Source organism: Desarmillaria tabescens (assembly GCF_030435595.1).
Source record: "Desarmillaria tabescens strain CCBAS 213 chromosome Unknown EV420scaffold_65, whole genome shotgun sequence".
Taxonomy (NCBI): domain Eukaryota; kingdom Fungi; phylum Basidiomycota; class Agaricomycetes; order Agaricales; family Physalacriaceae; genus Desarmillaria; species Desarmillaria tabescens.
The window spans coordinates 1-23,633 of NW_026848364.1; the positions used below are offsets into that span (position 1 = coordinate 1).

General features: G+C 48.1%; 9 protein-coding genes across 9 annotated transcripts; 4 read left to right on the plus strand and 5 right to left on the minus strand.

Annotated features, from left to right (window-relative positions):
- Positions 1–26: 26 nt before the first annotated feature.
- EV420DRAFT_1485360 (uncharacterized protein) lies at positions 27–834 on the minus strand (the record flags this gene model as incomplete). The annotated part of the gene is made up of 5 exons (XM_060470204.1): positions 27–113; positions 161–416; positions 472–564; positions 614–736; positions 785–834. Coding segments are annotated over 5 exons (609 nt in total), but the record flags the coding sequence as incomplete, so codon positions are not given.
- A 2,126-nt stretch (positions 835–2,960) lies between these two features.
- EV420DRAFT_1727301 (uncharacterized protein) lies at positions 2,961–4,233 on the minus strand (the record flags this gene model as incomplete). The annotated part of the gene is made up of 6 exons (XM_060479851.1): positions 2,961–3,220; positions 3,273–3,481; positions 3,536–3,789; positions 3,842–3,927; positions 3,986–4,108; positions 4,157–4,233. 6 exons carry the CDS (start codon positions 4,231–4,233, stop codon positions 3,118–3,120), a joined length of 852 nt encoding a protein of 283 aa, XP_060324209.1. The 3' UTR covers positions 2,961–3,117.
- Positions 4,234–5,744: 1,511 nt separating this feature from the next.
- EV420DRAFT_1727319 (short-chain dehydrogenase) lies at positions 5,745–7,145 on the plus strand (the record flags this gene model as incomplete). The annotated part of the gene is made up of 8 exons (XM_060479852.1): positions 5,745–5,821; positions 5,870–5,913; positions 5,981–5,993; positions 6,042–6,134; positions 6,188–6,323; positions 6,355–6,444; positions 6,495–6,703; positions 6,758–7,145. The coding sequence occupies 8 exons, from the start codon at positions 5,745–5,747 to the stop codon at positions 6,858–6,860; spliced, it is 765 nt and encodes a 254-aa protein (XP_060324210.1). The 3' UTR covers positions 6,861–7,145.
- Positions 7,146–7,301: 156 nt separating this feature from the next.
- On the minus strand, positions 7,302–8,599 carry EV420DRAFT_1078173 (uncharacterized protein). Its single transcript, XM_060465696.1, has 6 exons — positions 8,425–8,599; positions 8,254–8,376; positions 8,113–8,205; positions 7,804–8,059; positions 7,539–7,747; positions 7,302–7,484 (listed from the first exon to the last, which is right to left on the minus strand). Exons 1-6 carry the CDS (start codon positions 8,499–8,501, stop codon positions 7,382–7,384), a joined length of 861 nt encoding a protein of 286 aa, XP_060324211.1. The 5' UTR covers positions 8,502–8,599; the 3' UTR covers positions 7,302–7,381.
- Positions 8,600–10,024: 1,425 nt separating this feature from the next.
- Positions 10,025–10,457, minus strand: EV420DRAFT_1578545 (uncharacterized protein). Its single transcript, XM_060474569.1, has one exon. The coding sequence runs from the start codon at positions 10,451–10,453 to the stop codon at positions 10,283–10,285; it is 171 nt and encodes a 56-aa protein (XP_060324212.1). The 5' UTR covers positions 10,454–10,457; the 3' UTR covers positions 10,025–10,282.
- Positions 10,458–14,478: 4,021 nt separating this feature from the next.
- Positions 14,479–15,601, plus strand: EV420DRAFT_1649708 (short-chain dehydrogenase; the record flags this gene model as incomplete). Its single annotated transcript, XM_060478348.1, has 6 exons — positions 14,479–14,558; positions 14,608–14,730; positions 14,779–14,871; positions 14,925–15,180; positions 15,237–15,445; positions 15,499–15,601. The coding sequence occupies 6 exons, from the start codon at positions 14,479–14,481 to the stop codon at positions 15,599–15,601; spliced, it is 864 nt and encodes a 287-aa protein (XP_060324213.1).
- Positions 15,602–17,169: 1,568 nt separating this feature from the next.
- EV420DRAFT_1649709 (short-chain dehydrogenase) lies at positions 17,170–18,294 on the plus strand (the record flags this gene model as incomplete). Its single annotated transcript, XM_060478349.1, has 6 exons — positions 17,170–17,249; positions 17,298–17,426; positions 17,476–17,568; positions 17,622–17,874; positions 17,929–18,137; positions 18,192–18,294. 6 exons carry the CDS (start codon positions 17,170–17,172, stop codon positions 18,292–18,294), a joined length of 867 nt encoding a protein of 288 aa, XP_060324214.1.
- A 1,136-nt stretch (positions 18,295–19,430) lies between these two features.
- On the minus strand, positions 19,431–21,408 carry EV420DRAFT_1078496 (voltage-dependent anion channel). Its single transcript, XM_060465698.1, has 13 exons — positions 21,205–21,408; positions 21,000–21,153; positions 20,882–20,946; positions 20,743–20,834; positions 20,593–20,695; positions 20,530–20,541; positions 20,377–20,473; positions 20,282–20,330; positions 20,221–20,230; positions 20,065–20,171; positions 19,848–20,011; positions 19,769–19,792; positions 19,431–19,719 (listed from the first exon to the last, which is right to left on the minus strand). Exons 1-13 carry the CDS (start codon positions 21,298–21,300, stop codon positions 19,472–19,474), a joined length of 1,221 nt encoding a protein of 406 aa, XP_060324215.1. The 5' UTR covers positions 21,301–21,408; the 3' UTR covers positions 19,431–19,471.
- A 905-nt stretch (positions 21,409–22,313) lies between these two features.
- EV420DRAFT_1341046 (2-nitropropane dioxygenase) lies at positions 22,314–22,793 on the plus strand (the record flags this gene model as incomplete). The annotated part of the gene is made up of 3 exons (XM_060468931.1): positions 22,314–22,484; positions 22,527–22,613; positions 22,662–22,793. 3 exons carry the CDS (start codon positions 22,314–22,316, stop codon positions 22,737–22,739), a joined length of 336 nt encoding a protein of 111 aa, XP_060324216.1. The 3' UTR covers positions 22,740–22,793.
- Between the last annotated feature and the right edge of the window lie 840 nt (positions 22,794–23,633).

The window sequence follows — 23,633 nt, forward strand, 5'->3', positions numbered from 1 at the left end:
AACACGCCAGGCGATAGCACATTCACCCGAATCGGGATATTCCTCTCGGCAAAGCTCGTTCCCAAAACAAGGGAGAGCTTTTCCAAGGCGACTTTCGTCGAGCTGTATGCGAGCTAAATAGAGTGAGCCAAGCTCAAAAGGATTTTTCCAGAGTACATACGGATAGAATGGTCGGCGAAAGGTTCATTTTTGCTAATCCGCTGCTGATGTTGATGACGCTTGACGTGCCTTGAGGTCGGGAATGCGCTCCTTTGATGAGGAGGGATTGGAAGGCACGGACAACAAAGAACGGGGCGATGGTGTTTATCGCGAAGATATCAATCCAATTCTGTACTGTCTCGGGTTCAAGTGGATCCGCTGCTGCGAGCTTCTTTGCAGCAAAGTCTGGGTCACGAAGAGATCTGGCAAATCCTGCGCTACAAAGTGGTTAGTGAATGGAGGAGCAGGACCGAGGATATCATAGACACGCACTTGTTGACGACAATATCAAGCTTTCCGTCGATTCCGTCGATATGCTTAGCACCAGCCAAGGTGCTTTCTTCATCTGTCACATCCATCTGAAGACTGTGTATGCATTAGGAATGAATATCCTGGAGAAAGGACCATCACTAACGGGACAATGGATCCTGAGACGCCAGTTACAGACGCGGCTGCTCTCTCCAGCACTTCTAGTCTTCTGCCAGTAATATATACTTTCGCGCCATTGGCAGCAAAGGCTTTAGCAATGGTAAATCCTCTATCAAAGAATCAACCATAAGTCATAATCGAGAATTCCAATGCTTACATCCCTGTCCCTCCGCCTGTAACGAGACCAACTTGTCCAGAAAGCGACATCGTGGTAGCAATATTAAGATCTGCCATGCTCAAGCAATGTTGAACAGTCTCTGCATACAATCCTTTTTATTATAGCATGTTGTTGGGCGTTATTCAGCAGTACCGTCACTATATCTCGGTGAGGGTAAACGGATAAACGGACTGCTCTGGTATTTTGTCACTCCAGTACCGTCAGCAATTGTGACAAAAATAGTTCCTTCTCAGGCTCGAACAGCAGCGTGTCGGCTCTTGAACGCTTTAGGTACCACTTGCCAGTGCGCAACTACTACTCCTACTAATCATGTCAGAAGAAGATTCTTTATAGTGGATTCTTCATGCTCTTGCACGCGACCCACCTGAGAAGTAAGCCGACTAACTGATGCTGGAACCTCATTCGAGCATTTGTTCATATACTCTGGATTCGGCCAACCGGGTAGAAGAACAAGTGAACAGAAGGGCGACCTACGGACAAAGCTTTCAGACAGGATGAGTCCGTGTCTACCGTACTGGATCAGTTACCCTCGAAGGACTCTTGCAGTAGCCAATGGAGGCCGTAAAAGTCACCAGAAGAATACTACATCATGGTACATTCTAACAGAAAGCCTCCAGCTGCGGAAGCTCGGACCTGAAGTAAGTGCAATCTCAGAAAGATGAATGATACATACCTGGCCCGCTGTGATACATCCGTACAGCATCCTCAACATCGCAGGGTATACAGCGTGAGGTTGATCTCTACATCCGCGCAAGACTCAAGATTGGTGTATACTGCGCGAGATTTTCGAGCCTTGGAGACTCAGTATCGAGAGTCAGTCGCGCTGGAATTCTCATCCGTGTACATGCACAAGGATATTGTTGGGATTTGGCAATCCGGCATCATGCCGAGTCTGCTTATTAAGGTAGAAGTCGTAGGAAAAGCGTGGAAAGTTCTAGTAAAAGTACATTTAGTATAAAAGTAGGTACTTTAGCGTAGATCCTCATGCGTTTGCAGAGCTCAGCCAAGCGCAATACTATTGGCTTGCTACCGCGCATGTGACACTGGGAACGAACCGATACCCCGTTTTCCAACAGATATTTCAAAGTGAAAATTCCTGTAAAATCATAATGTTAGGAGTCGCGTTCACAATAGATCTAACTCACAGCGCCGATGCCACGGCAACATGACTTGTCATGTCAGGGCTGTGGACCCGGCCGTTCCTGATTGGGACCTTGTGCCGGTACCAACACCAACACCATCGTGTCATTGGTCAGTACCGACGTTCCACGAGAGTCCTATGGAGACGGGTACTCGTTCAGACACCCAACCAATGCACTGGACCAACATGTAATACGATATAGGCGAGTTTTTGTAGTGGGCATAAGAACTCAGAAGTCGAGAAAGTTGTCGGGACTCGGCAAATTGGTCAGGCCGGTCCCTGTTTTCCCATTTCAAATTAGGGACTCGTGAACACCTCACGGCATACACAACACATTGATAGTCCTTTGATGATGAACCTCTCTCATCGCCAGAATGCTCACTTGCCAGCCTCGGGTGTCAGTTTGAGACAAATCTTACTGTTCTTATTTCCAGCAAGTCCAATCGGCTACTTCGCGTCAATGCGATTCCTTCACGCTGATATTGCATGTTGAACTGCTCCCCGATTATCAAGTACGATGTCAACCGCCAGTACTACTACTCGGCTGAGATTGCCTATGGAAGGACTTGGCTGTACACCAACAGAATATGGGCTTCACAAATGAACAAGATCTCGCAAATGGGAGTTGGGGAATGGATAATCTGGAATTATTTGTGCGCTTGGGTTTGATCCTATGGTAGGGCATCATTCAAGTGTTGTTACTGTACCCGAAACTACTGGCGGAAGTATCAGCTGTCAAAAATTATAAGGTAAACCAGTTTCTTAGAGCAAGACTTGGTATAGGCAATTACCTCGACGATCTGAAGAATTGAGGTTTCGGTGAGCCACATAATACACATATGAGACACGTTATAATGGCACATAATCTTGGAATAGATATATTCTCTTATTAAGTACCTCTGAACGGCAGGCAGAAGGGTGTTTATAATGCCAGTTTACTGAAAACAGATCAGTCAATGATTCGGACGTTCATGAGCTCATGGGGGTCAACTAATAATTTCTATTTGGCAAGCTAGCGGTAAATACGTTCGAGGCCTGCGCACAGATCCGCCATCGTCAGATAGCAGCTGCCTCAGGACCAGACTCCAGCAATTCAGAACTTAGAAGCTACAACGGAAAAGTCATTTTTCTTCTATTAAAGCCGAGGGCAGGACATTGGGTAATCAAAGCATCAAGGAGTCACCAGTGAGATTCCGCCATCGATACTCAAGATCGTCCCGTTCGTATAATCCGATGCTGCCAAGTACACCGCCGTCATCCCCATCTCTGCCTCGCTATAAACTCGGATCAATATCACATTACACCCAAGTAGTGAAAGAAACTCACGTCCCATGCCTCTTCGCTGGCACCGCCGCCGTCATTCCAGGCAGCGGCTTAGTCTTCAGCAACTCCAAGAACTCAGTACTCGTCACATCCGACGCAAACACGCCAGGCGCTAGGACATTGACCCGAATCGGGATATTCCTCTCAGCAAAGCTCGTTCCTAAAACAAGGGTTAGCTTTTCCAAGGCGGCTTTCGTCGAGCTGTATGCGAGCTAAACAGAGTGAGTCCAAGCTCGAAAGGGTTGCTTTTAGAGTACAGTACAGACATAAAGGGCGGAGAAGTGTTGAACTTTGCTGTTGCAGGCACTAATGTTGATGACGCTTGAGGTGCCTTGGGGGCGGGAACGTGCTCCTTTGATGAGGAGTGATTGGAAGGCGTGGACAACAAAGAACGGGGCGATGGTGTTGATTGCGAAGATGTCAGCCCAGTTCTGCACAGTTTCAGGTTCAAAGGGATCCTCTGCAGCGTATTTCTTTGTGAAAAAGTCCGGGTCATGAGCAGATGCAGGAAAATCCGGCACTACACAAAGATTAGTTTGGAGGAAAGGGAGCTGAAGGTATAGTAGACAAACTTGTTGACAAGGATATCGAGCTTTCCATCGATTCCTTCGATGTGCTTTGCGCCAGTCTTGACGCTTTCTTCATTTGTCGCATCCATCTGGAGACTGTGTACGCGTTAGTAATGAATATCCTGTAGTGAAAGGACGATCACTGACGGGACGACGGATCCTGGAACACCAGTGACAGATGCTGCAGCTTTCTCCAGCACATCCAACCTTCGGCCAGTAATGTACACTTTGACTCCATTGGCAGCGAAGGCTTTAGCAATGGTTAATCCTCTGTCAAGGTATCAACCATGAATCATAGTCGACAATCCCAAAACTTACATTCCCGTTCCTCCGCCTGTAACGAGACCGACTCGTCCAGAAAGTGACATCACTCTAGCAATATTGAGATCCGTCATGTCGAGGAATGCTGAACAGTCTCTGCATACAGTCCTTTTTATTAGAACATGTTGGGTGTTATTCAGCAGGACTGTACCCCGGTGAGGGTAAACGGGCGGCTTTGGGATTTCCGTCACTCCAGTACCGTCAGCAACTGTGACAAAAACTCTCAGGCTCCCATGTCAGCTCTTATCATGTCAGAAGAAGAATCTTCATAGTAGATCATTCATGTTCTTTCATGCGACGCACCTGAGATGCGAGCCGACTAAGAGATGCCGCGACTTCATTCTAGAATTTTCCTATGGTCGGTTCGGTTAAATGGGTGGAAGAGCAAATGAACAGAAGAGCGACCTACGGACAAAACTTTCGGTCAGGACGAGTCCGTATCTGCCGTATTGGATCAGTCATCTTCGAAGGACTCTTGCAGTAGCCAGAGGTGGCTATAGAGTCAACAGAAAATACTAAATCCCAGTACGTTTCGACAGCCTCCGGCTGTGTAAGCTGAGACCTGAAGCAGGCACGAGTATAAGTCCTCAGAAAAATGAATGATACCTCGTCCGCTGTGACACATCTATACAGCATCCTCACTATGGCAGAATGCACAGCAGGAGTTGATCTCTCTACATCCGCCGACACCGATTAATTGGCACCGCAAGACCTAGGGTTACTGTGCGAGATTTCGAGCCTTGGAGAATCAGTATTAAGAGACAGTCGCGTTAAAATTCTCATTCCGAGTTCCGAGTCCTGTGTATACAGGATTCTCTATGCTAACTTGAGGATCTCGGTGGCGGTGCATGACGGTGGTGGTCCGATAATTCGCCGTGCCGGTCATGCCGTGTTCCCTGCTTAGTAATACCCTACTTATTAGCATCGATAGGGCTGCAACTCGACCAGCTGAGTAAAGACAATCTGTCCATTGCAAGTTGCAGGACTTTTTATCGTGACAGATCCTTGGGAATGCAGTAGAAGGTAAGTGAATCCATACGCATATCCTGTGATACTGAGGTCGCTGAATGGATGCACTATTATCGGGCTAGGTGCCACTTACTTATCTCTTTACTTCAATATCATACGTTCTAAGATTTGCTAATGTTTTCTGGCAGTTTCAGCTATAGCCTCCGGTCAACCCAAGCTGAGTTGCTCGAAGGTAACTGAGCCGATATACTGAACGCGCACTCATCCTGACTAAAACTTGGTCCGTAGTTCGTTGTCTGAATCCAGACCATAGAAACAGATGGCATCCGTTACTACTAATCGGTGTACTTCCTAGGTGAGCTGCGTCAAAGCATGAACAATCACTGTTCAAGAATTCTCTTCTGATGTGATACTAAGCGTTCAAGAGCCGATAGAGAGACTTGGGCCCGAGAACTTTGTCAGAGTTGCTGACAGCACTAGTAAGCAAAATGCAGGTAATGAATGCCAAGGCCGTTATTCACTGCTCTGGCCTGGATACACTCTCGCTGAATAATACCAGAGAAGGCTGCAATAAAAGAGACCATATGCAGACTCGACCGTTCGATATTCCTCGAACATGGCAGATCTCAAGATGGCTACGGTGATGTCGCTTTCTGGACGAATAGGTCTCATTACGGGTGGAGGGACTGGCATGTAAGCTCTACGATCCTCGGTCACCATTCACTATTAACCCTTTGACAGAGGATTCAGCATTGCCAAAGCCGTTCGCTGCGAACGGAGCCAAGGTATATATTACCGGCCGAAGGTTGGACGTACTGGAGAAAGCCGCCGCGTCTGTCACTGGCGTCTCAGGATCTGTTGTCCCGTTAGTGATGATCCATCTCCAGAATGCTCGTTGTTAACACACATGCAGACTCCAGATGGACGTGACAAGTGAAAACAGCGTCAAAGCCGGCGCACAGCACATCGAAGGAATCGATGGCAAGCTCGATATCCTCGTCAACAAGTCGGTCTATGGTGCCCCTAGTTCCATTCCTCCGTACACTAAACTCTTCACAGTGCCGGATTTGCTGCATCTCTCCGCGATCCAGACTTCATCGCGAAGCAACACGCCGCAGAGGATCCTTTTGAACCCGAAACTGTACAGAACTGGGCTGACATTTTTGCACTAAACACGATCGCCCCATTCTTTGTCGTACGTGCTTTCCAATCCCTTCTCATCAAAGGAGCGCATTCCCGCCCTCAAGGCACCTTCAAGTGTCATCAACATCAGCAGTGTAGCAGCAAAGTTGAACACTCCGGGATCATTTGTATCTGTATGTACTTCGAAAATCCCTTTCAAGCCTTGACCAATTCTATTTACTAGCTTGCATATGGTCCAACGAAAGCTGCTTTGAGCAAGCTCACCCTCGTTCTGGGAACAAATTTTGCTCAGAGGGATATCCCGATTAGGGTGAACGCGCTGGCTCCTGGTGTGTTTGCGTCACAACTGGTTGGCCCCAATCTTTTAGAGGCGATCAGGACTCGACCTCTGCCTGGGATGGTCGCGCCGATTCCTGCGAAGCGGCAGGGAACGTGAGTAGTATTTTCAGTGGTTGGATGGGATTGAACGTTCATTTGTGTTTGCAGAGAAGCTGAAATAGGGATGTCGGCGGTCTATTTGGCTGTGTCCGACTATACGAACGGAGCGATTTTGACCGTCGATGGCGGAATATCGCTGGTCAATCCGTAATCGTTGGATTATCTGACGTAGAACCTTCATGGAATTAAGCCTGTTTCTTACCCTGCCGTCATAGACCAGCCTCCAATGCCGGGCGACAACTACGTCAGCCTGCAATATCCCAATTAGCATTCACCATCGAAATGATGTGTTTGTCGTCATTGTCATCGTTTAGTTGCTTTATACACCTTGTGCCGTTTCGTTTTGAAATCAGCAAACTTGAAGAGAAGCAAGAGCTTCTCAACTTCTGGGTCTGAATCTTCGTTGTCAGACATTTGGAACATCCCCGCTGGGAGCCAATGGTGTTGGTGTTGGCGTTGGTACCAATGGTATGCAAAGACTCGGGAGGCGCCAACGATGGCACAGGCAGCATTTCGCTCACTCTAATTAGGATATCTTGCAGGACAACACCGTATCGACCGGTGCCTGCAATCCCATGTAGGAAATGTACAGGTTATCTTGGACAGTGGTGATGTTTACAAAGAAAAACAGGCGTAATTCCATGAAACCTTCTACGTCAGATAATCCAAACATTAGGGATTAACCAGCGATATTCCGCCATCAACAGTCAAAATCGCTCCGTTCGTATAGTCAGACACAGCCAAATAGGCCGCCGACACGCCCATTTCAGCTTCACTGCAAGCACAAATCAACGATCAATCCCATCCAAACACTGAAAATACTACTCACGTTCCCTGCCTCTTTGCAGGAATCGGTGCGACCAACCCAGGCAGAGGTCGAGTCCGGATCGCCTCCAAAACCTCGGGGCTAACCAGTTGTGACGCAAACACGCCAGGAGCTAGCGCGTTCACACGAATCGGGATATTCCTCTGAGCGAAACTCGTTGCTAGAACAAGTGTGAGCTTGTTCAAAGCAGCTTTCGTCGCATTGTATGCGAGCTAGATCAAGGTTAGCTTGCGTGGGCTAAAAAGGATAGCAAGAGCATGGCACATACGGAGGACAAGGGGCTTGTCGAGTTTGCCTCGGCTGCCACGCTACTGACGTTGATGACACTGGAGGTGCCTTGGGGGCGGGACTGCGCTCCTTTGACGAGAAGGGACTGGAAGGCACGTACGACAAAGAACGGGGCGATCGTGTTGAGCGCAAAGATATCAGCCCAGTTCTGGATGGTTTCGGGTTCAAAAGGATCTTCTGCAGCATATTTCTTTGAGACGAAGTCCGGATCGTGAAGGGAAGCAGCAAATCCAGCACTACGAGGACGTTAGTGTATGGATGAGGTGAACAGAGGGCACCGTTGACGAACTTGTTGACGAGGATATCGAGCTTGCCGTCGGTTGTTTCGATATACTTTGCACCAGCCTTGACGCTTTCTTCATCTGTGACATCCATCTTCATTCTGTAACCGCGTCAGGCTGGACGAATACATGGAGAGAGAGCTGCATACGGGACAATGGATCCTGGAACGCCTGTTACTGACGACGCCGCTTCCTGTAGCACGTTCAGCCTTCGACCGGTGATGTATACCTTGGCTCCATTTGCAGCGAAGGCTTTCGCAATCATAAATCCTCTATTAGAGAATCAACTGTGAGTCGTAAACGAGAATAAGGGAGCGTACATTCCTGTTCCTCCGCCTGTAACGAGGCCTACTCGTCCAGATAGTGACATTGCTGTAGCCACAGTGAGATCTGCCATATTTATGGGATGATTAAGGCCTCCACACGCAGTGCCTTTTATTCCAGTACCGCCTAGATGACATAAATATGGTCTTATTCAGCGATGGCGTATCCCGGTGTGTGCGGTAAATGGGGGATTTACATTTGCAAGAGACCGCCCATCTTCCCTAATACCCGAGCCAGCGTTGTGACAAATTTTTGGGGCGGCTGTCTTATCTACCGGCTCTTGTACGCGCGTCGTCTCAAGCTAAGGAACTTTCGAGCTGATGATACATTCTCTTCCACGTATGCCGTGCTCGTCGCGAAGAAATCGTATGAAGACGGCGAAAGAATGCAGGGACAGGAACCGTATGGGCTGAGAGACTTTGAAACAGAAGCTTATTGTGAACGAAAACACATTTAGTCGAGTGATTGCGATATTGATTCCGTTGCCGCTTACATTCGTCATCATATCCCATGAGTAAACTTTGAACGGTTAAGCGGTACCACGATGCATCACCTAATCGGCGTAATAACGCAAACTGTTGACAGACTCGCCCATATCTATAAGCCGGCTGCTCCAAGGACCGGCACACTGGATGGACACTTGCCGGTGTCGAAAATTCCCCGCCTGTCTATCTCCAGGAGCTCAGGAAGGCCGAATATGGTTTGACGTATATCTGTCTGCCAATGCTCGTGTTGCAATGCATACAAGAGGTCCATTCCGTTGGGTTTCTTCAAAGACGTTCAGCCACTAGGTTATTGAATAATTTGAAACCAACGGCAGGGCAGAAGAGTATCGAGGGTAACGCCCTGGTGAAACTGCAGATGGAAAGGGACTGAGGCATTGTGAATGGATTCTCTCTTCTTACCGGAGAAATTTCTTAGACAGGTCGAAAGGGAAGTTGATATGGGAACGGAAAAAATAATATGGGACATACCAGAGTCTTCGCCTAGTCTTTCGCGCACCGTTGCCCCTTCTTCCTCAATGTTGACCGTTGCCTGAGAAATTCTTGGGGAAAATCTTTGCTTTCGCAATCTCAGTTAGGGCAGTGAGCTCTGCCAGATTCGGACTAGCTGAGCGTCTGATTGTTTGAAGGATTCTTCGGATTCGTCAGTCACAGCGGCTCCGAGGCTGAAAAGAGGAAAAATGAGTATTCAGTGGGTGATGGTGATGGTGTTGGTGTTGGTGTTGATGGTGGTCAAAGCGTATTTCAAATCCCGGTCCGCTGTGCCGTCACCCCAGGAGGATGAGGGAGGATGCCGAGAGAACCACAGTGATAGAAAAGATGCAAGAACGCCAGAACTCCTTGAATGATCTCGCTCGCGTGGATCCATACATGACGGCCCCTCCCACAGATGCTCGTGGCGACACAGCGTTTTTGAAGGCTTTGCTGTCAGATCGCCCATCCGTTGAAGTAACCGCAAAGTTCCGCTACCGTGCATTGAAAAACGTCTACAAATTGCCGATGTACCGACCGCAATGAAGGGCTGCTAGTCCTAGCCCTTGAGGCCTCTGACTGGACCTTAGGTTTTACCCAGCAACATTAAGCTGACCGTGAGCTCGGCCTCTGCAGGTCTGGTTGGAGGTATCAGTAGATAATTAAGTACGTCTCTGTTATATTAGCGTGTTAGTGTACCATTGATGTATTATCTACGCCCGGTGGACCGTGCCGTATAATAGTACCTACCTACCTACCAACTTGAAACAGAAACTCACTACGAGCGAAACTCATTTGAGTAATTGTAGCGCCATCGACTACACTAGTCAACACATAAGTCTCGGTCCTAGCATCGTCTCAAAGGTACTACTATCATTAATTACGATAAAACTCTTACCCTCAAGGGTACCTGAGAGCCTAAGTGCGCCTTACCTTTCACAACGGGTACAACAGCCGGCGAGCCAGGGAAATGAAGAATCTCAACACCTCCCTCAGGCAAACTGAATTCGAAGTGTAAAAGCAGGTTAGCTAGGATTGTTTGCATTTCCATGATCCTGGATGTCACCAATCAGTTTGAATGAAACGAAGGAGGGAGGTGCATACGCAAATCGCCACCTACGACAGAGGAAGAGGATTAGCAGGAGAACAAGATGGATCATAGTAGCAGTTACTTACCCGATGCATGAATGAGATCCCGAGCCTCAACGCCGCGTCAGTTGGAGCAAAAGCTTCCTTCAAGGTAACTCACTAAAAGACATCCTAACATTCCCCCAAATAAGTGTCGAGAGCGTACACACGAAACCAAGATTCTACTCACAGATTAGCATACACACCCAGTGATACAGGTAATGTCTTGTCCAAAAATCGAGTCGGGTTCCATTCCTCCGCATCGGCTCCCCAGAGAGATGGCAGACTAGAAATGGTTCGTGTCAAATTTGCACTGAAGCGATATAGGAAGAGCGTACCGGTTGTATAGGTAAGCAGAACAAGCAAACGTCTGCCCCTTGGGTACTGCAAGCGTCTTCCCTTCGGAGAGAGATAGAAAATCATCGTGAGGGGCGGTACGTATAAAGGAATGCATAATTGGGTGCAGACGGAGAATTTCCTGCCCCCAGTGATCAGCGCGTGGATCTGACGGTAAGTAATGTCTAATTATGCTTACTTTAATCGCAGCGTTCAAAAATGGCATAGAGTCGTAGTCGTTCGATTGTTTGAGCTCTGCACGGATTATGGACTGATGCTCAGGATGCATGGCGAGTTCGTATAACAACCAGGACAGACTGGTGCTCGATGTCTCGAATCCGGCAATGACAAAGGTCCTAGAACGAAAGTGAAAGGCTTAATCCGACGAAGGAAATGCAACGAACATTAGCTGCGCCTCAATCTCATCATCCTGCATAGTGCCTGCTAAGCGCGCTCTCGCTAGAGATGAAATTGTATTGACAAGCGTATTTCGGTAAAAATAACGAACCAACCTAGAATATTGATCATGTCTCTATCATCGTCCGGTGTCGGCGCCCCATCAAGGTTAGCCATGACTTCTCGAGTAGTTTTCTTTGCTAAGCTTCCGACGCTGATGAATTGGCGAATCTCTCGGGTTGGGATCAACCGTAGGAATCCTAGTACCGAATCTGGGACCGTTCGTATGAAGGCTACGAGAAGATATTCTAGTGCGGTTGAATTGGACTGTGAGGCTGTACTGAATTCGGATATTAGATATGACAGTTATTGAAACAAATAAAAGACTCTTTTTACAGAACATGTCTTATCGCTTGTCCCAACTCGGTGTTGTGACCATCAAGCGAACCAAAATTGTACCGGAAGGTGGCTTTTGGATGTCAGGCCAATTAGTGAGAGGATTGTATGTGTGTCACTTGCCTAGTCCGATTATATCTAGGGTGGTCTTGCCTGTCCAATCATGAATATCGACAGTTTCCTCTGTACGTGTCAGAGATCCTTTGATACCATCCGCAAGCTATGATCGTCATCAGCTTCTAAATATTACCACATGTATTGATGCGGATGAACCTACTTTGTCACTGCACTGTTGAAAGATGACTTGGGAACTCCGGAGGAGTACAGGAGAGAAGGCGGGATTTATAATCTTGCGTTGGCGGCGGTGTGTTTCATCTAAATGCGCTAGGTAGTATGGCCTCTCATAAAAACTCGACTGGATAAGCACTCACCATCAGCGCTGAGAAGGCCCTTTCCAGTGACAAGACCCTGGATGAACTTATTGTCTTGCGATTTGGGATAGGGATTCGAAGGGTGGAAAATATGCTCCAGGGCCTTGGGATCACACACAACCAGAATGTCTTGCTGCGAATATTTGATTTAATCGTGACCAGAACAGAGGTACAGAGGTTGCTTACACCGAAACAGCCCCCAATGCGATAAAGGTTGCCGTATTCCCTGCGCCATTTCGTTTCGAGATCACCTGCATTATTCTGATCACGGAGGATGTGTTCGTGGCCTGGTTGTGCGGTGTGTGAACTCGAGTTTGTGCTGAGATACATGAATGAGAGCTCACCTAGCCAGAAAGAGGGCGATGGTGGTCCCTTGACATGCTTGACCGACGGTCGTTTGAGCCACCAACGAAGTAGAGAGGCTACGAGAAGCGACGCGACTACAACGAATAATGTGGCCATGAGAAGAAAGAAGTGGGACTCCTCGAGTTAGAGTCAAAAGATACTTGCACTCTCGACTTTTAGGACGCTCCTACAGTCAAATGCTGATTGAATGGAACGCGGTAAGCAGTGCCAACGTATTCATTCTTGCACCCGCACCCCATCGGGAAGTGGAGCTTTCTTATGGTATTGCTAATCGCTCCAATATGAGTGCCTGTCCCTAACAGATAGGTTTCAGCTGATTCTATGCGGATTCGGCAGCACCATGCTCGATCCATCTAATGATGTTCTTGAGAAGGCGTTTAGACCATTGACAAGCCTTTTATTTTAGACCATGATAACGAATGTCCAACAATTCCTCCGACCTTCATGGACAACATGAGGGAGGCGAAAGACCATCTTCAACAGGTTACTCTCATAAGTGCATGAAAAACCTATCAATAGCGAGTTATAATAACTATAGATGAGCGAAGCATGACCTAGACAAACTCACTATAGAATGGATGTATCTTGCGGCTTAACGCTAGCCTGTCCCTCTAAGCAGGTGGTGGACAGTAGACAACTCCACAATGTCCTCATGTGCCCAGCGGAGGAGTCAGCGATGACACGGCTTTGCCTACTCAACCAGAACGACGTGTGCGGTGCATGATGAATTCATGTCGAAAAAGACCGCCTACGTTGCCTCATGCCTTCAGCACTGTGAAGAAAACTCTTATTCTCAGAGCTATGATCCTATTTATCGGCTCATGGATGAGCCCGTCGAAGAGGACGCCCTAGTAAGACCAGAGGCTCACACATTGCGAACGGATTCTCTCTTCTTCCCAGAGAAAATTCTTATGAAAATCGGGAGAAAATTTGACATAGAACGCAGAATAATTATGTACGAGACACACCATAATTTTCCCCAACGTTTCGGGCACCATCGCGCCCTCTTTCTCAATGTTAGCCATACTTATCGAAGACCGCTGCTTTCGTGCTCTTGGTTAGGTAGCTGCTGCGTTCTGTTCCGTTCAGCCCTTGGGCCCTGTTTGCTTGATAGTTTCTTCAGATTCGAAGGTCCTCGTGGCTTTGAGGCTTAAGAGAAAGAAACGGGCTGGGTTGCAGTCAAAGTTATATTTCACATCCGGCCCGCTGTCCCGTCACCCCTTCTTACCTGCCATCATCCTCCAATGCCGGGCGACGACCACCTCCGCTTGCAATACATCGATTTCCCGTGTTCTCCGTTCATTCCCAGCTAGCAACATTCACTAGCGAGAAGACATGAACTGACCTCCTACAAGTACCGAACTATTTGGATCCAGCGCATTGGGTTGTGCTCATCTGAACAAGAACTCCGACACGACTGACTGTTCATTCCACGTCGTCATGGCCATATGCGCTCGGAGTCTCGCACCATATCCGCCCAATCATGACTTTGTGGTGTCGGTTAGTCCGTGGATGTGGATGTAAAGAGGCCAAATACGAATGCGAGCTGGACTTCACGCTTGCGATATTGAGGTGGCTGCATGTATCACATCGGACTAGGTGGCATTGATCTTCTTCGCGTTTCAGTTATACTCATGCGTGTTTCAGGCCTTAGCTCTGCACGCCGCCGGAAGTGAGCCATTGCAAGGTAACTGATCCAATATTTCCGACACACACTCATCCTGACTGAAGCTTAGTTTGTAGCTTACCCGTTAGTTCATTTATTCTTTTACCCTGCTAGTCGAATCCGGACTATCGGAACAAATGCCCTGGTTGCAGTATCCGTTAATCGGCCCACCTCCCAGGCGATTCGCGTGGAAGAGCGTTCAAGAACCGATAGGGAGCATTGAGCCCGAGAAACTTTGTCACAGTTGCTGACTACTGGCGGAACGCGGGCAACGTTGTCGAAGTCCTGCTGAATAATACCAAAGAATGCTGCGTTAAAAGAGGCCATGCAGACTCGATTGTTCAGTTCCCCCCGAACATGGCAGATCTCTTGAATGTAGCTACGGCGATGTCGCTTTCTGGACGAGTAGGCCTTGTTACAGGCGGAGGAACAGGGATGTAAGCATTGGGTTTCTCGATTATGACACGTGTGCTGATTCTTCAACAGAGGATTTATGATTGCCAAAGCCTTCGCTGCAAACGGTGCGAAAGTATACATCACAGGGCGAAGGTCGGATGTGCTGGAAAAAGCTGCGGCATCAATCACAGGCATCCCAGGATCCATTGTTCCGTCAGTGATCGTCCTTTCTCTACATATTCATGGCTAACACGTACACAGACTCCAGATGAATGTGACAGATGAAGAAAGCGTCAAGGCTGGCGCAAAGCTTATTGAAGGAATCGATGGCAGGCTCGATATCCTTGTCAACAAGTTTGTCCATGGTATCCTTAATCCCCTTCTTCCATAAGCTAATCTTTTTGCAGTGCTGGGTTTGGTGGCTCCCTTCGCGACCCAAACTTTGCCGAGAAGAAACTCGCAGCGTCAGATCCATTTGAACCCGAGACGGTACAGAATTGGATGGACATCTTCGCGCTAAACACCATCGCGCCGTTCTTCGTCGTCCGTGCCTTCCAATCCCTTCTCATCAAAGGAGCATATTCCCGCCCTCAAGGAACGTCGAGCGTCATCAACGTTAGCAGCGCGGGGGCAAAGATAAATACACCAGTGAAGGTGGGCTGCGTACGTGCCCCTACCATTCCCTTCAAGCTTGCCTCGGTTCTAACCTGGTTTATTAGCTGGGGTACGGCCCGACGAAAGCAGCCTTGGAAAAGCTCACTCTTGTTCTGGGGACGAGCTTTGCCGGGAGGGGAATCCCGATCCGAGTGAACGCGCTCGAACCTGGCTTGTTTCCATCGGAAATGGCCACTCCTGAGGTTATGAGTATGATCAATGCGGAGCCATTGCCTGGGTTTGGGGCTCCCATACCCGCGAGGAGACCAGGAACGTGAGTATGTTCAGTATATGGAGGGGATTGGATACTGATTTGACTCTTGTTAGCGAGGCGGAGATGGGAATGACGGCGATCTATTTGGCGGTATCTGACTATACGAACGGGGCGATTTTGAGTGTTGATGGTGGGGTGGCGTTGGTTAATCCTTGAAGAGCCTGATCTTTGAATGAAATCGGATGAGTTCTTTCTAGGGGAAAGATACCCATGCTGTGAAATCGCGACCTAACCCTAACCCTAATGGAGCGGCAAGGGCGACACTCAAAAAAAAAAAGTGATTAGCGGTCAGTCATTCAGCTAGTCCAGAGTATATCCCTGCCAGCCATTGGCAAAAAGGAAGACTTGAACCAGAGACACTTTATTTGCCGTCAGGCTACCAGACAGCGCGGAAGACACTGATCAGATTCAGACCAGGAAGCTTACTTCCCTCCACGGTCAACGGTTGTAGCAGCCATGCTGTCATGTCGGAAGCAGCAAAATTCCACTCACGGGAGGAGGTGATCTTATAGTCCAACATCCACGATTCTTTGCTAGAAGCAACGTCCACTCTTTATAAACGTCGAACGCGCTATCACAGAATTCGATATCTACATAGAGAAGCACGTCGACCTTACTACCACCACACTCGCCTGCGTCCTCGTGCGAAAAGGCTATCGTCAAGGATACGGAGTAACCGAGGAATTCGTGACGCTCGGGCTGATGATCTTGAAAGGATCCGTCACGGTGTCGATTATCTATCTGTTCAACGATAGTAAGAGGCAAAATAACGGGCACCCGTTGAGGTCAGAAGGCAGGATAAACATGAGTGTCAGCTGAGCGCTAGTATTCTTGCTAGTAACGGATAACAAGACAGCAGCTCTTGGACGCACGTTGTATCAAGCAAACGAACCTCCGCAGTGATATTTCATTCCATTCGACACATAGCGTAGAAAAGGTCTTCGTGGGCAGTTCACTCGAATGCGGCGAAAGACTGGTGATGCAGACGCAGACGCCATACTGAGACGACCTTGACCTTGGTTTCATTCAAAGATGCTCTGCCACTATGTCGTTGAAGCATTGAAAACCAATCGTTAGATAGAAGACTGTCGAAAGCGACGTCCCAGACTCCCAGTGAATCCGGTGTTCCAAGTCGAAGGAGTCTAACACGTTGCGAATAGATTCTTTCTTCTTCTCAGAGAAGTATCTATATGTGTCTTCCAGATAATTGATGTAGGACACAAAAAAAGAGGTACGTATGGACTACCGTATTTTGCGCGCCATCCTTCCCCCCGGCCTCAATGTTAGCCGTCGCCAAAAGTCTTATCGTTCGTTGTTCGTGCTCTTCAATGGTCAAATCTCTGTCATCTTGTAGTCTTCAAATTCGATGGTTACCGTAGTTTTGAGGCGGTGAAAGAAAGGAACGAGCATCCAGTGAAGGTTGATGATGGCGGTTGCGGTCAAACTTGAATTTCAAATGCCGACACCAGCCACCGTCGTCATCGCTGTTTGTCGGAACAAATGCCCTAGTTGCAGCATTCGTTAATCGGCCCACCTCCCAGGCGATTCGCGTGGAAGAGCGTTCAAGAACCAATAGGGAGCATTGAGCCCGAGAAACTTTGTCACAGTTGCTGACTACTGGCGGAACGCGGGCAATGTTCAATGTCGAAGTTCTGCTGAATAATACCAAAGAATGCTGCTATAAAAGAGACCATGTAGACTCGATTGTTCAGTATTCCCCAACCATGGCAGATCTTTTGAATGTAGCTACGGCGATGTCGCTTTCTGGACGAGTAGGCCTCGTTACAGGCGGAGGGACTGGCATGTAAGCATTGAGATTCTCAATTATGACTCGTGGTTGATTCTTCAACAGAGGATTTATGATTGCCAAAGCCTTCGCTGCCAACGGTGCAAAAGTATACATCACTGGCCGAAGGCTGGAAGTGTTGGAGAGAGCAGCCGCATCTGTAATTCAGGCTGGCGTCTCAGGATCTATTGTCCCGTTAGTGATCGTCCTCTCTCTAGCATATTCATGGCTAACATGTACACAGACTCCGGATGAATGTGATAGATGAAGAAAGTGTCAAGGCTGGCGCACAATACATTGAAGGAATCGACGGCAAGCTCGATATCCTCGTTAACAAGTTCGTCGATAGTATCATTATAGTCCGTCTTTCGCACGCGAATCCCTTTGCAGTGCCGTGTTCAGTTCCTCCCGCGATCCAGACTTCGATGCGAAGAAGCTCGCAGCATCAGATCCATTTGAACCAGAGACAGTACAGAATTGGATGGACATCTTCGCCCTAAACACCATCGCGCCGTTCTTTGTCGTCCGTGCCTTCCAGTCCCTCCTCATCAAAGGAGCACATTCTCGCCCTCAAGGGAAATCGAGCGTCATCAACATTAGCAGCCCGGCGGCAAAGATAAGCCCACCAATGAAGGTGGGCTGCGTACGTACTCTACCGTTTCTTTCAAACTTGACTCGGTTCTAACTTTGCTTATAGTTGGCGTACGGCGCGACGAAAGCAGCCTTGGAAAAGCTCACCCTCGTTTTGGGGACGAGCTTTGCTGGGAGAGGTATCCCTATTCGGGTGAACGCGCTCGAGCCCGGCTTGTTTCTGTCGGAAATGATTACTCCTGAGGTTATGAGTATGTTCAATGCGGAGCCATTGCCTGGATCTGGGGCTTCCATACTCATGGGGAGACCAGGGACGTGAGTATGTTCAGTACATGGAGGGGGATTGGATATTGATTTGACTCTTGGTAGTGATGCGGAGATGGGAATGGCGGCGATCTATTCAGCGGTATCTGACTATACGAACGGAGCGATTTTGAGTGTTGATGGTGGGATAGCATTGGTTAATCCTTGAAGAGCCGGATGAAACTTGGATGAGTTCTTTCTAGGAGAGAGATACGAAACTGTGAAATCGCAATGACCAGTCTGGCTATGTGTCACTGCTCTTTTGAATTCGACGACTCTGGGACATTCTACTGTATGGAGACAAGTAGCTCTTAATGGAACGGCAAGGTACGACATAGAACCTGACACATAGCAAGTCCCTGGCAGTGGATCTTGCGATCGTTCACGACACTCGAAAGTGAGGAGCCGTCAATCTAGCAGGAGTCAAATCAATATCCAATCCCTTCCAAGCAATTTTGACCATTGATGGTGGCATATCGCTGGTCAATCCCTGATTGTCGGATTATCTGACGTGGAACTTTCATGGAATTAAATTTGTTTTCATTTTCAAACACCACCACCGTCCAGGATAACCTTCACACTTCTCGCGGGGATTGCGGTCACCGGTCGACACGGTGTTGTCCTGCAAGATATCCTGATTGGAGTGAGCGAGGTGCTGCCTGTGCCATCGTTGGCGCTTCCCGAGTTCTTTGTTGAACAGAGTTGAAAAATATATGTAACATACCATTGGCTTCCAGTAGGGACGTACCAAAATTCTGACAACGAAGATTTGAAAACCAAGAAAGTGGAAACCCTTGCGTCTCTTCAAGCTTGCTGATCTCAAAACGAAGCGGCACACCTCGAATAACGACTGTATTTCTGACTCGAGCAAATTCACAACTGAAAAACGTCATCTGTCCTCCACTAAGACGAGGTAGGATATACGTAGTGTAACCAGACCATCAGGGATTCACCAATGTAATTCCACCGTCAACTCCCAAGATTGCTCCATTCGTATAATCTGAAGCCGCCAAGTACACCGCCGCCATCCCCATTTCGGCATCGCTAGTAAGTCAGATTAAATCACCTCTAAGTACCACAGTAATAAAGACACTCACGTTCCATGTCTTCCTGCCGGTACAGGAGCTACCAAGCCAGGCAGCGGTTTAGTCTTCAGCGACTCCAACAATTCACCAGAAGAGATATTCTATAAGGAATTACAATGCTCTATAAATATCCGCTATGCACAATCTATGTATGAATCTATCCAAGAAATGAAGGTCTAAGCATATATCTGTTATCAAAGCGTGGTATATGTATCTGTTTCCGAAAGAGCCCAAGAATGTGTGGTCCAGAAATAATACGGTTCAAACCAAAGTTCCAGCATCCGAGTGGTTGTCAGCAGTAACCTTCTCATCCACAGTAAAAATGTAGTCCTTGAGAACATCTTCATCTTTTGCGTTGAAGATGAGGCCCTTCCAAATCGCCTTGACGGTCAGGACGATCAAGACCAACCAAGTGAGAAAAAGAAGGATGGCCATGACAACGTGGACAATGAATAGACCTTGAATATTCAAGATTTTCCCGAGTACACCTGTAGTGGAGATCCATCCCGCTGGAAGACATCATAAGAACGCAGCACGACAGAAATGAAAACCACTCACCATTTGGAAATGTCAGAGCCCAGCCTTTTCCGGGGCCATTGCATTAGCATTTTATCGCGTGACAGATATGAGTACTCACATCCTAATATCTCGTCCAATCTTTTGTGGAGCTTGAACCAGTACGGTATAATCCCAAGGAGGAAGAGGAAGACGGCCAAACCATAGAGTAAGAGGGCTGCCATCACACTTGCAGCATACCAAATCTCCCCGACAGCATTGGATATGATGCCATGCGCCGGTAGACTTCAAGCAATCAGCGATCGTGAGACAGAAGAAGGGGAACCGGGTCGGCTTACATAGCACTAGCGTGATCGGCTAAGTTGATTAAAGAAAGGGCAGTGTAACCTGGAGGGCCGCAAACAACAAAGGTACTACTGGCCTGGTATCCTTTGAGAAAGCCCGTCTATACAGTCGCTGAGCCAAAGCAATACCGCTATAATGCTGATGCATACCATGACAAGTCTAGGATGCTCAAGTCAGTTGTGATAGTTTTGCATGTGTTTTCCAATTTACCGCAACAGATAAATGCCAATATAGAAGAAGGTCATGAAGAACCCGAGGCCTAGCGCAGAGATTAGACAAAAAATTAGGAGGCATATAAAGCTTACCTTGGAAAAAGTACCCGATAAACAATACTCCCAATGCTCTGGGGTCCGAAGGGTCCATAACCCTCAGAACATTGAATGCGACAACCCCAGTAAGCATCTAAACAAATGATGACTGGTCAACAGCATATCTGGGCGACAGAGAAAGCGCAATACCAGAGGAAACACCTGCGGTTTACATGTTAGAGGGTCAAGAGATTTTTAAGGAAGTCATCTTACTAAAAAAGCATAACTGGGTGTGAAGCGCAGTATGTCGTGAGGTTGATTGAACCAGATCATGAGCATTGGGAAACAAGTCGTCAGAGACAAGCCCACGTAAATCCTGGAAGATGTCAAACTCGAGCTCGAGTCGTCTAGATATCTGCTCACCAAAATAAGACATACACGACGTTGCCGCTGGCGGGTCCATTAATGACTGCGTAGTTGATTGTCCCGATGATGATCGTAGCAAACGATAGCGCCTGAGTAACGCTTATTGGTTGTGGACAGTCCATAGTGTATGACGCACCATCATCGGAGGGAAAAGCCCTTCCACCGGATCTTGCAGCAGACGCCAAGCTCGGTGAGGGAACTCTGAGATTACCATTAGTATTTGCTATATGTTCGACCCACAAATCATAACGCACCGAGCGCTTGGACTGACAGTGCAATGACGTTCAGTAGGAAAATGGCCATGTTCAAAGACCAGAACCCGGTTTCTACCGACGTCAACCAACTAGGATGCTCTTTCAATTCAGAGAGAGTCACGAAGACAGCGCCCGTCCCCATTACAATTGGAAACTAAAAGTTGTTCATCGGCTAGGCGCACACCGAGAAATAGAGAATGCGTACCGACTGCCAGGACCAGCCATGTATGTGGCGAGCAAGTGAGCTGGCTCTATTCGGTGTCTTTGTAATAGTAACTTCAGCGATTTGATTGAGAGACATCGAGGGAGGAATTGGTACAATGAGAGAAAGCAGTGGGAGAAAATGTGTGCTACGACCTCAGCCCTTTTCACTCATTCCTGTCATGAATAATGCACAGCAAACACACTGGCCGAGCATCCACGGCCGTTGCAATGGGCCCCATCTGAGAGCTTTTTGCTATTTTTGCGCTGCGCTCTGTAGATAAGACGCCCTTTTGGGGGGCGAACAATGACAGCAGATGCATCAAACACCCAGTCCTGACCACGGAACGAAAAAAAACGTCCAGCAAAGTTTCATAACTCCAGGTTCGTTGGCTCTGCTCCGAGCATGGATTGGGTACCGCAGCGAGACGTCCGTTCTGAAGATGTGCCAGTTAACTTCCCACACTCATTACGAGCACGCTGCGCTCGGTTCTGTCACTAGCAATATAGTCTCGGTTGCGATCATGCCTCGCAAATACTAGACGTTTTTTGCTGTCAAAGGTAATTCAAAGAGCGCTGTTGGAAGCAACATGCTGGATGAGGGAACTAATGGGATGAGAGCTGGAACAAGAGCCAGCGCTAAACCCGCGGATTCCCGAAGCGGGAAGGGCACCGCCACCACGTGAGAAACTACGACTTGTCGATCGCTTTCCTTTCCTTTCCGCCTCAGTATATATGACTGCGTACCGTTGAACATCCCTCAATTCATCGCTACAAAACCAATTATTCTGTAATGACGGAGAAGAAAAGGAAACGTCTGATTTCTGGTTTCGCCCGTTCTGGCCAGCGTTCTATTATTGTGAGTGGGGCTTTATCAGAATCAGATGCTATCAAGTGTCGTTCAAAGGGTGACCGGCCCTCCTACCCCTTCTGTGTCTGTCGGTTTTCGGAGCTGCCAAAGTGTTGAAGGATGCTTACCTTGCCGTATTCAATTTGGTTCATGACCCTGTCCGCCTGTTAACGTGCCGGAGAATCGAAAAAAAACACGTTCTTGAACCGTAGACGCTCAGCGCCGAACCATCATCTGCTTCTTCCCTTCTCCCTCATATACGTATGGCAGTCATATCGACACCCATTACAGAACTCTTTGGCATCAAGCACCCGGTATTTCTAGCTGGAATGAATGTAGCCGCTGGGCCAGAGTTAGCTGCTGCTATTTCTAATGCGGGGGGCTTAGGAGTGATTGGGGGACATGGATACACATCCACTATGTTGCGGCAACAGGTGGATACCTGTATTCTTCCGTGATGACACCTAGGTTGGCAGATCAAGGCCATTAAGAAAGACCTGAACGAACCCGGCCTTCCCTTCGGTGTTGACCTTCTACTCCCCCAAGTCGCGCGAAAAACCAATGTAAAGCTTCGAAACGTTCACTTTTCCATATTTTGATAATGGCTTCAGTACGACTATACCAAAGGTCAACTCGACAAACTTATGAAGCGGTGGGCCATCGCAGGGCACGGCAGATCCGTGTCCTGAAGATGGGGTGGGCTGCCCTGCGTGGGGGGCACAATTGGCGATTTGAATCATGTTCAACGTCGAGGCGGGAAAACGAAAGAAAGCGAAGAAGAGACGCATCGTTTGACATTTGAACCGACTTGAAGAAGTAATCTGTAAGAGGCCGGTTCATGTCTTGCGTTTCGTCAGAGAAGGCTGCAGGCTGGGAGGAATGGATAACATGATATTCAGAGAAACTGATGTATTGTAGGGTGAGATAGTCGTCCGAGTCGCTCTGTGCCGGAGCAGGTAGGAAGCAGCGGGATAGCGGACCAAATTTGAAATGCAGCTTCGACTGCAACCCCCATCTTATGCTCGTTTCTTCCTCCTCAACCTGAAAGCTATATTTCTCTGAAGAAGAGAGAATTCACTCGCAATGCACGAGCCCCTTTTGACCTTCGGTTCTACCAGGATATCACCCTCACCGCTCTCCTACCGAACGATTGTCTTCTAATCATTCATAAGCGTGGTGGATGAGCCTTCTCGGACACAAACAAGGGGCCATCTTATATGCAACGTATCACACGAGTTTTACTGGAACCGGCAGACCGATAGTGCAGAGATAGATCGGGGATTCTTGGCACCAGAAAATATACATCTGCTGCACTGGACCCGGGAGCAACCAGCTTACCGAGATATGGGCTAGTCTGTCAACAGTTTGCCTCGAATTCGTGTTACCACGCCGTTGATCGGAGGACGCGTCATTGTACCGCTTACCTGTTCGAAGTTTACTCATGAGATTTGGTGACGAAGGTATGCGACGACGGAATCAATATTGTAATTACTCAATTAAACGTGTTTGTTCGCAATAGTCTTCTATTTCAAGGTCTCTCATCCCATATGGCGCCCATCCCTGCACCCCTTCACTGTATTCGA